The 14,116-nt window shown below is 35.4% G+C and overlaps 2 protein-coding genes across 3 annotated transcripts; one reads left to right on the top strand and one right to left on the bottom strand.

The window, feature by feature from the left end:
* The first annotated feature begins 368 nt into the window (after positions 1 to 368).
* LOC141618448 (plastid division protein PDV1-like) lies at positions 369 to 5,062 on the top strand. 2 transcript variants are annotated; one of them, XM_074435558.1, is made up of 2 exons: positions 369 to 819; positions 4,394 to 5,062. In XM_074435558.1, the coding sequence occupies exons 1-2, from the start codon at positions 511 to 513 to the stop codon at positions 4,874 to 4,876; spliced, it is 792 nt and encodes a 263-aa protein (XP_074291659.1). In that variant the 5' UTR covers positions 369 to 510; the 3' UTR covers positions 4,877 to 5,062. The 2 variants fall into 2 exon arrangements, with proteins under 2 accessions (XP_074291659.1, XP_074291658.1); XM_074435557.1 differs by having other exon boundaries at positions 4,385 to 5,062.
* A 6,501-nt stretch (positions 5,063 to 11,563) lies between these two features.
* On the bottom strand, positions 11,564 to 13,016 carry LOC141622082 (ethylene-responsive transcription factor CRF4-like). The gene has a single exon (XM_074438136.1). It carries the CDS (start codon positions 12,745 to 12,747, stop codon positions 11,665 to 11,667), a length of 1,083 nt encoding a protein of 360 aa, XP_074294237.1. The 5' UTR covers positions 12,748 to 13,016; the 3' UTR covers positions 11,564 to 11,664.
* Between the last annotated feature and the right edge of the window lie 1,100 nt (positions 13,017 to 14,116).

Here is a 14,116-nt window from a genome sequence, read left to right as displayed (position 1 = left end):
TAAGCTCAGACCGACTGGACTGAATTTTATACTTTTAAAATCTAATCATTTAAAATCATAAAATTAATGATCATTTTAACTTCAAAAAAACATTACAAATTAATATTAATAATTATTTTCATACAAAACAATTGTCTAATTATTCAATCCATTGATTTATCAAAATTTAAATATATTAATCTTATATAAAATAGTAAAATAATAGTTTTAGGTCTCATTTCGATCTAAGATCGAATCGGATCGAATATTTCGAATTTGATCCAATCCAAAACCGAAAATTTTAGATCCGTTTCGTTCTAGTCTTGCATCGATTCTCAGCCCTACCAAGAAGGCTCTAGTCTAAGCAAAAACACAAAAGAAGATCCAACATTCCAAACGTGTCCACCACCCAAACTCAAACCCCTTTCACTTTTTCTCTTTTTTTTTTTTCCAAAACTCTCTCTAATCTCTTCATGTTCCAAATAAGCCTCGCAAATTTCCCTCCATTTTCGGACCTCCTTTAATCCCACAATGAAATGGGAAATGGAGATCGAAGAAGTTGAAGCAGTTTTAGAAAAAATATGGGATTTGCATGACAAACTTAGTGATGCAATTCACTCTATTTCTCGTACCCATTTCCTTAATTCCACTAAATCCCTCAAAAATCCCGCCTTTTTTAACAACAAATCCCATTTTTCCGACAATAACGTAGGTAATACTAATGGGTTTGTTTTTGTTAAGGATATTGATAAGGATTTGTCTGCTGTTTCGGAAGCGAAGAGTCTTAATTCCATTCGTTCTGCCCTTGAACATCTTGAAGACCAGCTTGAGTTTTTTCATGTTAGTCTTTCTTTCTTTCTTTCTTTTATTATGTAAGGCGGTTTTATGCTAATATTGTCAATCGATGTTAAAAAGTAGTCCCTTTGCCCTAGTTATTTATTTATTTGAATTGAAGGTAAATAAATGATTGAGACGGAGGGAATAGTTACTTGTGTAAGTCGGTGTTACACAAGTATTTGTATTAATTTAATGGGTGGTGGGTTTTGATTAATAGGTTGAATAATTGTAGGGTATGAGCTAATTTAAGATGTTTTCAATTGTGGGCAGGTAGTGCCGTGGTGGTACTCTTAATTAGTTAGTTTTGTGGGGTTGATTTGGTGTATAATGTTTGATTATTAGGGCCACATTGTGAACGGTTCCGTCCATTTGACTACATTTTTCGATTTTTCGAAATATGCTGGGGGGGAATTTGAATACTTGCTGCAGTGAAATGGATTTAACTGATGGGTATGTTGTTACAGATGTGGTTGTAGATTGGCGAAGGTAGTTTGAGACGATGAATTCAATTAGTTAATAGGAGGTTTTCGATAGACCTTATTGTTACAGCAAAGCCTTAGTCCCAAAATGATGTTAGTTTCCAGGATTGAGCCCGATTTTGTCGATTGAAGAATGCCCGGGTTTTGGATCTTGTGGTTGAGAGAATGTTGTGTAATGATAGTCCCTGATAGATTAAAGGCTGGCAGTGATGAACTGGATTTATTCATTTTGTGTAATATGAGTATGATGCTTTAATTGATGAAGCCAACTAATCAGTGCTGGCTGATTTGGTGGAGTATGATTGTCTTTCTGTTTTTTCATTCTTTAAGTGACAGTCAGAGTCTGCCACTTTATTCATTTTGTTCGGGAAATCCTCGTAATTGTTATGATATAATTTAATTATATTGTGTTTTATTTGCAAGCTTCTAAAGCATTAACATATTGTTTCAAGTTTTGTAAGCTTGCTCAATTAATTGAAGAATGGGGTGCTACATACGAAGTATTAAAATTTGATGTTAGATTCAAGTACGATAAGCTTTGAGATTGTGACGTAGTTGACTGTATAAACCTTTAGTTATAATAGTGGATGAATTGGAAATGGGCAATGTGTTTATTACTATGACGGGTTTAGTCTTTTGGCTGAGCTTGTAATGTTTATGCATTCTGGACTTACTTCTTGGATAGGAATACCACCTGTTTCGTAGGTTAAGGTCACAAGTTTTGACATTACGAGTTTATCTCATGATAAGCTTACCATGAGACAATCCAATGATAAGTTTGTCATGAGCTTGACCAATATTGTGGGATAGTTATTTGTTGGTTTTGCTTTTTAGCGGGTTAATGCGCATATGGGTTAGGATTTTAGTTGACCACTAGTTGCCTTCATAATGATAGCATATGCCGCATTTTCTCAAAGGAGTACAATTCATTGCTCAAGGTTCTTATGGATTTCTTTTAGATATTGGCTATAGCTTTTGTAAACAGCCTCATAAGCTTTCGAGTTTAGTAACTTACTATTAGTAGAATATAGTAGAAGTTATGCTGGTTTATACCTAACTTACCATTTTGCTGCCTCGTGTGTTCACCTCCATTTTCGAGCCACAGAGAGTCCAATAGTATGTTCCTTCTTTGTTTTGCTCCCCCCCATCTCCCATTCAACAGGTTCCTTACGTTTTTATTATTTCGTGAGGAATAATTTAATGAAACGTAAAGAATCTGTTGAATGGGGGAGGGTACATTTCTTGATTACTGCGGAGTACTACTCTAGACTAGAGGTTTTCCAAAGTTTTTTCTTCATTCACTGTTACTGCAGAGTGAATAATCTGTATAATCTTTACTTTGTACAAAGTTAATTTGAGACTGCAGCTTTGTTGTTTCGGTAGTCTTTATAAAGTTGTACTGAGTTACAAATTCACAGCTTTTTTTTGAACATATTGTTAAATGTTAATGCATAGCAGCATAGGGATATCAACTTACTCATAGATTTTTCTAATTGAGTGACACAAGTCAGTTTCATTATGTACATGCACAAAAATTCTACCGTGGTGGATGGTGATATCTGGGAAAATAAGGAAACGAGAGGATGGATGTTAGGCCTTTTCCAACACTCCATATAATAATGGGGTAAAGTAATTCACTGTTTAACTGAGAAGGCTCTTGCTCTCATTATGACTTTTGAGATACCATGGTCGAGGGGTAGGAGTTGCTACACAAGTTGGAAGGTGAACACCATCCACAGATGATGTTTTTCTGGCCTGTTACTCTGATGTGTGTTGAAAGGTTTCTAAATTGGGACATAAGATTGCTTGTTGTTTGGCTAGAGGGATAAGGAGCGGAGGGAGACAATGTCTTTTTTTGGTTAGCAGGTTGGGCGTTGGCGGGAGATGAAGGGATCTTTTCTCCCCTCCTACCAGCCAACTTTATAACCTTCTGACTTTAACTCGGGAAACATTTGAAAGAAGAATGGCATTACATTCCCATCCCCATCCCGTTTTCTCCTGCTACTGCATCCAAACAAACTTTGAGTGGTTGGATAGGGGTAAAGAGAATCGTAATTGAAAAGTTCGCTAAATGTCTACACACTCTAGAGAGTAAACCAGCGGCTAGGCTGCATGTCCGCCTGTAGATTGCAAGTTTGGAGGTAACTGTACCTGAGCGGTTATTAAGCTTCCCAATTTGAGGTACAGATTGCATCAATTGCTGGAGATTTACTGCCATCTGAATTCACCTATTTTCTTTTCCATCTTTTCTTCCTCTCTTTCCTATGCTTTGATGCAGATTGGCCTTACTTTTCTGTTTGCTGCTCTTCGCAACCTTGTCGTCCAATTTTTCTGGAATTCTGTAGGTTAGATCTGTGTTGGCAATAATGTAGTACTCCGTAGAACTTTAGAAGTTTACAGATTTCCACAGCTCGATCCACTCCATCCCTAAAACACAGGTACATCGGAAAGACGAGGGTAGTAAGCTTTTTACTGTAGGGTAGTACTCCCTGTATTTGGAGATATTGTTCACTAGTTGCTTCGTCTTCTTTGACTAGAATATTCTTCAGTTCTTTATGTCTTCTTTTTATAGTAGGAGGTGGAAGTTGGGATTATGTTATTGTTAAGCTTGGTTGCCACCTACGTGGAGTTGTCGAGTGTTCCTTACTTCTTGTCCTCGCTTCTAAAATTCCATTTTCTCTGTTTATATTATCTTTTCGAACAAGGCCATTTGGTTGAGGTCGGATATCCATAACTTGGCAAATGCTGTCATTAAGAAACAATACTTGTGGTTGTCTGGTGTAAATATGTTTAGATAATTTTGGCTTATCCTTAACCATCCTTTAATTTTCGATATATCGTTCTGACAACCGACTCCGTTATTAAGTTCAAGTCTCAAATCGAGATTCATACCATGGACGTTATGATATTGATGCAGTTAAGGTGGACTTTCTGTTGTAGCTTTACGTTTGCTGTCATAATTGCTTATTGAAAGAAACATTCAGCATGCAATGATTTTGTATCATGACCTGTGTAGGCGTAACGTGTTTTATCTGATATCTATCTATATGGTGCTAAGTTCTGCTATTTTTGTATGTTAATTCTATCAGACTGTACAGGTGCAACAACGTGCTGAAAGGGATGTTGCAATCGCTCGATTAGAGGAGAGCCGCATGATTCTTGCTTTAAAATTGGCTGAACACCACGGGAAAAAATACAAAGTGATAGACGAAGCTATAAATTTTGTAGGCGATGTTCGAGATGCTAGCTACTTCACTGGACCCGAGAATCTTTCCAATCCTCATCCTACTGCACCTACCCAACATTCTATGGTACCAAAAGGGGATAACTCAAACATTCTGGTAAGGGTTCTGTTGTCGGGTTTCGGTTCTGCCAAGAAAACACTACAACTCGACAAAATGGGCGGAGTTCTTGGAAACGCTGCTTTATTTACCCTCAGCATGCTTGCATTACTGCATCTACATCAAGTGACTGATAAGGGTAATAATGACAATTTCAACAAAAGTGTGAAGCAAGCCAGAATCGGGAAGAAATTGAGTCGGTTGGATGGTTACTTGGATGTACGATTGGCGAGAGGCTAATCTAGTGTTTTGGTTTAGCTTTTTTTGTTCTTTGATATGTTGATGAATTTTGTAGGAGTTTGTTGAATTCCGTCTTTGTTAAGAGTTGATAGTATATGTTGCTGTTTCGGGTTTTGTTGAGCTTCAAGTGAAAACTTGTTTGTATATATAAAACTATCCGGTGTTATTGAGTTTCGGATTGTGTAATGTGGCGGTTTTTTGCAAATATTTTGTTTTTTCTTGGTGATTTAGTCCGGACATGTGCCCGGTCCACAGAGCACAAGTTCGGGCTAATGTTGGGACATTAGTGAATGAAAACTGAAAAGCCGAGTCTCATGGTATAATTGGTAAATCAATTTAAGAATTTTCAAAAATATTTTGTGGGTCTAATTGAGGAAGCGTAAAAGTCAACGAGTCGGGTTTAAATGTAAGATGGATTTATGATAGAGAGGAAGTTAACTAGAACTAGTACAGGAATAAGTGTTGCTAACAAACTTCCTGGAGCAGCTATAACTGAATGACTGACAACGTCTGTCTGAGTTGTAATGACTAATTAGTAATTACACCGTTAAACTAAATAACTGTGAATTTATTATATATATACTGCTCAATTTCAAATCCTCTGTAAAGTAACTCCTGGTTGTTACATGTTAACCTCTTAATATATGTGGACCATGCTGAAGGTCGAACTTTTTTTCGAGTTTATCTTATTATATTTCTCGTTTACTCCTTTACTCATTTCCCCTAAATTCAAATGTTGGATTTGTCATTGAGTCGAAATATACCTATACAATATGGAGTATGAACGGCAGTTGATCTATTATACAAGTGATTATATATACAACTTATTCAATGTAGTTGAGCTTTGTTATAAAGTTACCGAACTCTACTAACAAAATTATCGAGCTTAAGAAAAAAATTAGTAAGGTCAATAACTTTGTAAAATAGCTCAACAACTTTGTGTGAGAGCCCAAGAACTTTAAGGCGGTTGTACAATGCTACTATACAACTGGTTGTAGGATAGTATTTGTGGTATGAACGGTACAAGAAACAAAATCACCAAAATTTTTTTTGTGAGAGTCATGTAGTAAATTAATTTTACTCGAGACACTTCACGCCCTCCTAAAGTTAAGAAAACACATTTAACTGGTGGATCATTTAGATGACTGACTTGATACACGTGAATTTCTGGAAATAGGTATTATTAACCTTGATTAAAATTTTACAACCTTGGCTATAACTTTATATGACATGTAGACATGTACGACTGTTTCATATTGCAAATAAGTTTACTGTCTCCTTCTCTATTGAATTTGGATGCAGCCTTTTATGTTCAATGCCTTTTGAATTTATGATTCATAAACATATATTCATCAATCAATTACTCAACTTTGTGAACGTGTATGAACATGAGTGGGGATCCTTTATCCCATTTGGTGTCCCAATCTGTGTGCCACTCCAATCACCTTCTAACACATCACCAAATAAATATAATTATGACAATATTTTATTTTGCAACAAGTGACGTGTCATAAGGTGATTGGAGTGACACACAAATTGGGACACAAAAGTGGGACAGAGGATCCTTACTGTATGAACATCCTCCTCTTGCTTGATGATTCCGTATATTGTTGTTTAATTAAATCTTATAAAAGATTTGATTATATTACGTCCAAACCTGTAGATTTCGTACTTTTAAATACGGAAAAACCATGATTTGACGTGCCATTTTAGACCAAAAACTCGCTTATTTTTAATTTTTAATTTTTAATTTGAATTACGATGAAATAAAGCAAAAGAAATGCATAGTTGGTTATGCTTATGTACATTGTACAATGGTGTTTTGGTAATTAATATATTGTCGATAATTCTGTTAATTATGATTTGCGTTCACGACTTGTTTCTATCAATATTAATCCGCGATTTAATTAACTGGATTTTGACTAATAATCTTATTTATTAGAATCTGAGGAATATTATTATTATTGTCTAAAGGTGCGTCAATAATGTGATTATGGATTAAGAAAATGAACGTGTGTTAGTTTAGAGAGGGATGATGGACATAATCAACAGTAGTGTTCCTTTGCAGGAAGATCCGTGGGTAAATTATTATTATTATTAAGCAAACAAATAAAATGTACATTATCTTGAGGATTTTATTATATGATTAAGGACGGACAAATGTCTCATGCCATGCAACTTTGAGTGATATATAAGTAACCAACGTATGGTACGTACGTGTTCTATTTTCTACACAACATTCACCAACATTTATTCCTAATCTCAGATAAACCTAATTATTTCAAGGTCTAATTAGTATGTTAAGAGATAGATTCGCATAATAAAATTTGTAATGACTCATTTATTGAAATAATTAAATTGAGTTATACGGAATATTCAACTAACTAAATGTTTGTTTGAATTTACAATAACATGTTACATGATGTAACAAATTCACTTAAATACGGAGTAATATACTCCGTATCGCACTATCTAGTTGTTTGCTAATTTTGGGGTTAGTCAAATCTTGCAAACGGGTTTGAACACAATCGTTGCATTATTCGTCAAACTCATCTCAGACTTTATATATTATCCGTCAGACTCAACTCAAATTCTACTTTTTCACTTTACTTCTTTTTTTTTCCATAAAAAAATGACACATGAGATACACTCATTAGATAATTTTCAACTGACTCAAAATTTTAAAATTAGGATATATTATTGAAAGTTTTGAGGAATCTTGTCTCAAGACATAGCAAATTTTATCACAAGACTACCAATAATTTTACCGTAAGCTTATAATAGAACTTGTAAAAATGAAACAACAGTTAGTCTGACGGGTCGGAGCAAGTAACGGGTAATGTCATTCACAAAACGGATAGGGGGGACAAAGTGGGGCACCCCATGTGCTTCCTTCTCTCCTTTATTTGGGTCATTTGTGAGAGGAAATGGTATCCGTCACTCCAAAGTGACGGATACGTCCCGTCTTTAATGAGATTTTGTGATGAAACAAAGCAAGACAAAGTGAGGAGGGAGTGGCCATTTTAAAGTTGAAATCAGTGGCCCAAAAAGCGGAAAACGCGCCTACTCGTATGGGCTTTATGGCAAAACGAATGCCACCGTGCTCTGCCCACGCTACTTTTTAAACTACGGAGTATATTATTCTCCGGTACATTTTGCTTAAAACATCTTAAATTAACACTTTTTGTCTTTTAAAATATCTCATTTATTTTAATATTATTTAAATCGATTATAAGTACGGCTTAATTTGAGACTGTCCTCAACAAAAAATTGTGATTTTTTTAAGGAAAATGATAAATACAACTCAATTTAATATTAATTTAGAAATTAGAGAATAAATTACACATAAATCAATGCAATTAATGCTTGTACAAAGTATTTATTTCCTTTTTTAGCTACTTAAATATAACTCACTAGATTGTATTTATCATTTTTTTTAAATAGTGATCTTTACCCGTCGACAATGAGTAATAATAGTACTTATTTATTACAATTCTCATAGATACACTAAAAAAAGGTAAACACTTTCTCTCTCCCATCCAGACCAAAGGTTACAGTTACTTTTTGACACTATTCATGGTCGTAGAGAATCTTTGATATTATTCTTAATCTATAAGACAAAATATAGTCATGTGAAATCTTGTTTGATTTATCGTCATGAATGTTACTCCCTCCCATTCACAATAAACCTCCCATTTCATTTTGGCTCAAATATTAAGGAAACACACTACCCCACCATATAATTAAATTTGAACCACACAAATACACTACCCCACCATACAATTAAATTTGGACCACACAAATACTTACCAAAAAAGGAAATAGGGAGGTTATTGTGAATAGACGGAAAAGGAAATAGGGAGGTTTATTTTGAATGGGAGGGAGTATATGAATATCAAATTTTTATAATTTTTAATAATGTGTAACAAAGATATGCACGTTACAAAACGTGCCTCGACAATGTGATAAATCAAATGTAACCTTTGGTCGGGATGAGATGGAGTATTAAAGAAGCTTGCTTGTTCCAATGACAAAAATGGAACCTTTTAACCTTCAGTCCGTCTCATTATAAACGGCTATTATCCGTCTATGTCTAGACGGACAAGTGGCCTCTCACAAAATTAAAGTGGGAGGACAAGTGGGGTATCCATTTCCCACTCATTTGCACTACCCACTTTTATTTGTGAGAGGAACACTATTCGTTTATTGCTTTATAAACGGATAGTGTCGATCTATAATGAAAATTTGTGTTTAACCTTAGACCATCCCCAAGCAGAAGGTCGAGTTAATTGGGTCACCAATATTTTTCCTCATTATCACATCTTAATTATCTTGACCCACTTTCATCCTCCCAAGCAGAAGGTCACAACCTAGGTCACCAACCCAATTATTTTTCACTTTTTAACCAATGAGAGAGTGCCACCTACCGAGTCATCATACTCAACCAAATGTCACCTTCTCTTTATTTTGACGGTTGTCCTTTTTTTTGTTTCCAATCAATGAGAGTGTCTACCCAATGGTCACCAAAAAGGTCACTAACTCAACTCAAGGTCACCAATCGACCGAGTAGTTGAAGGTCACCAAAATTAACCCCTTAATCCTAATTTAAGGTGTCATTAAGGTGGACCAACAAGGCCACGACCCAATACTCGGTGGCCTTTTGGAAAATTAATCTTATAGTTAAGAGAATATAAGAGATTGTTTAAACGCTTTTCATATAAATTTTCACAAAGACTTTTTAACGTTTCAACATAAACGTATTGCAATGTTGCTTCTATCCTATGTAGACATGTACCTACAATATAAAAGAGTAGAATATTAATAATAATTTGATATATGAATGAATAAAAGAGGATTCAACAATAAAATTTTGCACCGAGTATTAAAAGTTTTCTTCAGAAAATATCTTAATTTTGTGTTTTCCAAAAATATACTGAGAGGCAGCACGGTGGTCCCACGTGGTCACGGTACTACAAGGACACAAGAGTGACAGTAGTCTGAGTAAATCAAAATTAAAAAAACACATCATACGACAATTTTAAATACCGCTTTATTTTAATCACAAAATCTCATTGAGGACGGGCTATATTCGTCACAAGCTTGTGACGGATACCATTTCCTCTCATAAAATACCTATTAAGAGGTGAGTGGGAAGACACGTGACGCCATCTTGCTTCCTCTCCTTTTTTATGAGAGTGTTCTCAGAACTTAATGACGAATTACAAAGAAACTAGCTTTATTTTAATTTCTAAACGAACACTTGCTAACAGCTCAAGGGTGTCACTTGCACACCAACTTGGGACCAAACTATTTATTTGGTTTAATTTTTTTTATAACTATAAAATCATACTACTATAAATATACTAATAAATAATGCCAAAAATATAATCCGTAGTAGAAGTGACATAGAAGTGGAAATTTAAACAAATTCAACGACAAACAAGATCTTAGCTACTTGTTCATCCTATGGTCAAACCGGAGTGAGCCACGCTTCCAAGCATCCTACTTGCTTATTGCTTATCTCCTTCTGCACGTCCTCCGCATTTTCTATTTTTTCACAAATTATCACCCTCTTTCTTTTTACACAAATTTTCCCTTATGACGGAGGGTATCCGTCGCAAACTTGCGACGGATACCATATTGTCTCACAAAAAACCCATAAGGGTGAGAGACAAAGCACATGGGGTGGGTGTCCATCTTGTCCCCTCTACCCATTTTCACTCACATAATACCCGTCGCAATATCCGACCCGTCGCAAGAGAGACCTACTGTTCTTTTTAACATGATTAAGATTAGGTGTGAGTCATTATAAGCTTGAGACTTTCGTAGGTAAAGATTTGTGTTATTTTTTTTTATATGTATGACAGTATGAGTAAAAGTTTTGATAGATATTTTGTAAGCACAAACGTTACTATTGAGTATTTATTTTAAATGTTAAAAATTGTAAATATGCTTACTAAATATGAAAATCAATAAAAAAAAAAAAAAACTTCATACAATATTTTTTTAGATAAAATACTCTAAAAATGTGATTGAGTAGAAAGGTGTACTTAGGGCCGGTCATAGGGGTGTTTGTTGTGTCAAGTGACAAGGGCCCGAGTCTAGAAGGACCCTATGAAAACGGAATTAGAACTCCGCTATATAGACTATAACTTGAGGTCTTTTGTCAAATAAAATTTCTTACGTATAAAAAGTAGAACAAGGAAAGTGGTCCAGTGGTTTTGCATCTTACCAAATAATAAGTGGTTATTGAATTTTATTAGTACTAGTATTTTTATAAAATCGGGACCCCATTTTATAATTTGCCTAGAGCCTCAATATGTTTAGGACCTGCCCTGGGTGTACTCATACATACATACGGAGTAAATACATTAAAAAATTGAAGTGTTGTTTTAGAAATCGTATTAAGTCATGAAATTAAACAATTTGTGAAATTTGGTGGAAAAATAAATAAGGTACGAAATCAATGGTAGAGCTAAAGAGGTTAATAGGAGTTTTTATCTAGGCTGAATAATCAAAATCAAGACGGTCATAAACATTAGTACGTAAAAATCTTCATTACTTGCAACGGTTATTTCATTGATTGCATATTTCCCTCGCTTAAAACAAATTTAAATAGCCTCTAAATTTAATTTTTTAAGAGAAAATAGGCATGGAACACCATTACCAATAAATGTAATACAACCGTTAAATAAAGAACTCCACTATTTGTCGATTAATCAGTCAAAAAACGTTTTCCATACATTTTTTCGATGTCATTTCTATAACTAGCTAGTTAACTATCAATATCACAATACTACAAGAGGATCACAAGTAAACAAATCATTAATATCTTGAAAATAATCATCTACTTGTAACAACGTTGATGGACATGTCGTCTCGAATTCATTGAACGAATCCAATAACATATCTTCGAATTCAAACTTGTACGTATCAATATCGTCGATGATAAGTTTCTCATCGGACGGAGTAGTAATCGCCGATGAGTCCTCAAACAACATTAGCTCCGGAGCTTCGAAGTTGAAAAACTCCTTCAAAAATGGAGCGTCCAGGTAGTTGACCGAGTCAACTTGACACTCGTCTAAGTAAGACGAGCAGCTCATCACACTATTGCTATTGCAACCAGTGTATTGAGCTGACTCGTGATGAACCGAGGGAAAATCAAAATAGTTTTCATTTTCCCTCGGTTCATCGTCCACCACCGGTTTATTAAAACACTCTTCCTTAATAAACCGGTGGTTGACCTCTCCTGCCTCGCCCGACCCACGGAAGTTAAGCGTCGAGGTAGGAGAGCACGCCACATTCTCCGAAGACGACCCCGAAGTCGTTGGAGACTCAACCATCACTAACGGTTCCGGCTTCACTATGTCCTGCTTTTGAGGAGGAACGGTGAAGTTGGTGAGCGCGTCAGGACCACGCAGCTTAATAGCTGCGTTGTCGTACACTAACGCAGCTTCCTCGGCCGTGTCGTAAGTTCCCAACCAAAGCCTGACCCGTTTAGCCGGGTCTCGAATCTCCACGGCCCATTTTCCCCACGGACGTTGCCGGACTCCCCTGTACTTTTTCACTCCGCCACCCATCGTCTTCTTCGCCACCGGTTTTTTCTTCACCGCCTTCTCTGCTGCCACCGGTTCGATGATAATCTCGTTCAAGTACCGTCTCACCCTCCGCCGCCCATAAAAACTCGTCTCTTCATCGCTAGAAGAATCGGTTGCATCGTCGTCGACTACGGAAACTCTTACGACTCGATTCGAAGTCGTTTTATTGTTACTAGTCTTGTTTTTTTGTGAGTTTTTGATTATTTGTTGCTTCTTTGTGATGTTTTTATGCTCGGTGTATTTTATGGGACGTAACATATTGTAGTCTATCATTTTATCAAAAATGTGTGACAAAATTAACAAAAAACTAGAATAACATTTGAAGGAAAAAAAAGGGTCAAAGAATGAAAGTTCTAAAAAGTTGAGGGCTTTAACTTGAAGGAAAATAATATTGGAATTTGTGAAAAGGTGACAGTGTGAGATGGTATGTGATGGAGAGAAATATTTGAATTTGGAAAGGAAATAAAAGTGAATAATGAAGGAAGATTCAGTGAATTTAATTTGATTTTGGAAAGTGCAAGTGGTTTTAGAGAGAAAACAAGGGAGGTGAGGGAGAAGAGTGGAGAGTGAGGTGGGTATTATATAGGATCCGACACTAGCTGATATGGAAATAATGGTGTCCAAGAAGGGATTTTCGTTTAAAATAATAAAACGGGTTAAATAGATCTATCACATGTAAAACATAACCTCTAGAGAAGTAGTATTTCACTTTTTATATTTCAAATGAATATGAACCATCTTATGGAAGACAAACTGCTTGAAGATATTGAGTCAAATAATACTAATTTACACGCATTATATATTCATTTTTATTCGGAAACAACTTGTTATACAAGTGTAAGACAACGCACACCTGTCCCCTTCATTATTCCGCAATTTGTAGGAGTTCCTGAGACAGTACTAGAGTAATACGGAGGAGCCCATTTTCTCTCTATTTCCTAAAAAGAAATAGAGAGACAAGTTCCTATCAATGGTCCGGATCGCATTTGGACAACGTCTAACGGTTCTAAATTTACGAATAAAGATAAAGGAAAATGAGGGTCAAAGAGGAAATTATTATTTAAAGAGATTGTGAGAGTAAGATGAGATATCCATTTCCAATACGGAGTAGCATTGAGTAATATGTTTTTCTATCACAATGAACTTTGTGTCGATGAATTATTAATGCATTATGTACACTACGATATTTCAATCGCACCGTATAAGTTTCATTTAAGTTATGGAGAAATGTATTTTTTCCCAAGTGGATATTTTCTCCAACCGATTTCTCTGCTACATAATTAAACTGAATTTTATTACCGAGTAATTGTTTTTTTTTTTCATTGTATTCAAATGAGACCATAAAAATTGAAAAATATGATTAGTGGGGATGCGAGAGTCACAGGGCAGTGAGGGAATACGGAAATCACAGCTACAAGAGGGAGACAATACGAGCCGCCGCATCGGGACTGTCAAGTGTCATGAGACTTGATTTGGACACATCTTAGGAACAACTAAATTGTGATTTACCCTAATTTTTCTTACAGCTGTAATTCTTTAATAGGACAGGTTGATTTTTGTTTAAAATAATAAGACGGAATTTTGAGATCACTTTACAGTTAATGTGACCATTTTTGGAAAAAAAAATCACCATAAGCCGTAA

This window comes from Silene latifolia, chromosome X, assembly GCF_048544455.1.
Source record: "Silene latifolia isolate original U9 population chromosome X, ASM4854445v1, whole genome shotgun sequence".
In the NCBI taxonomy this organism is placed as follows: Eukaryota; Viridiplantae; Streptophyta; class Magnoliopsida; order Caryophyllales; family Caryophyllaceae; genus Silene; species Silene latifolia.
The sequence above is the reverse complement of the archived record's forward strand: the minus strand, read 5'-3'. Positions and strand labels throughout refer to the sequence as shown.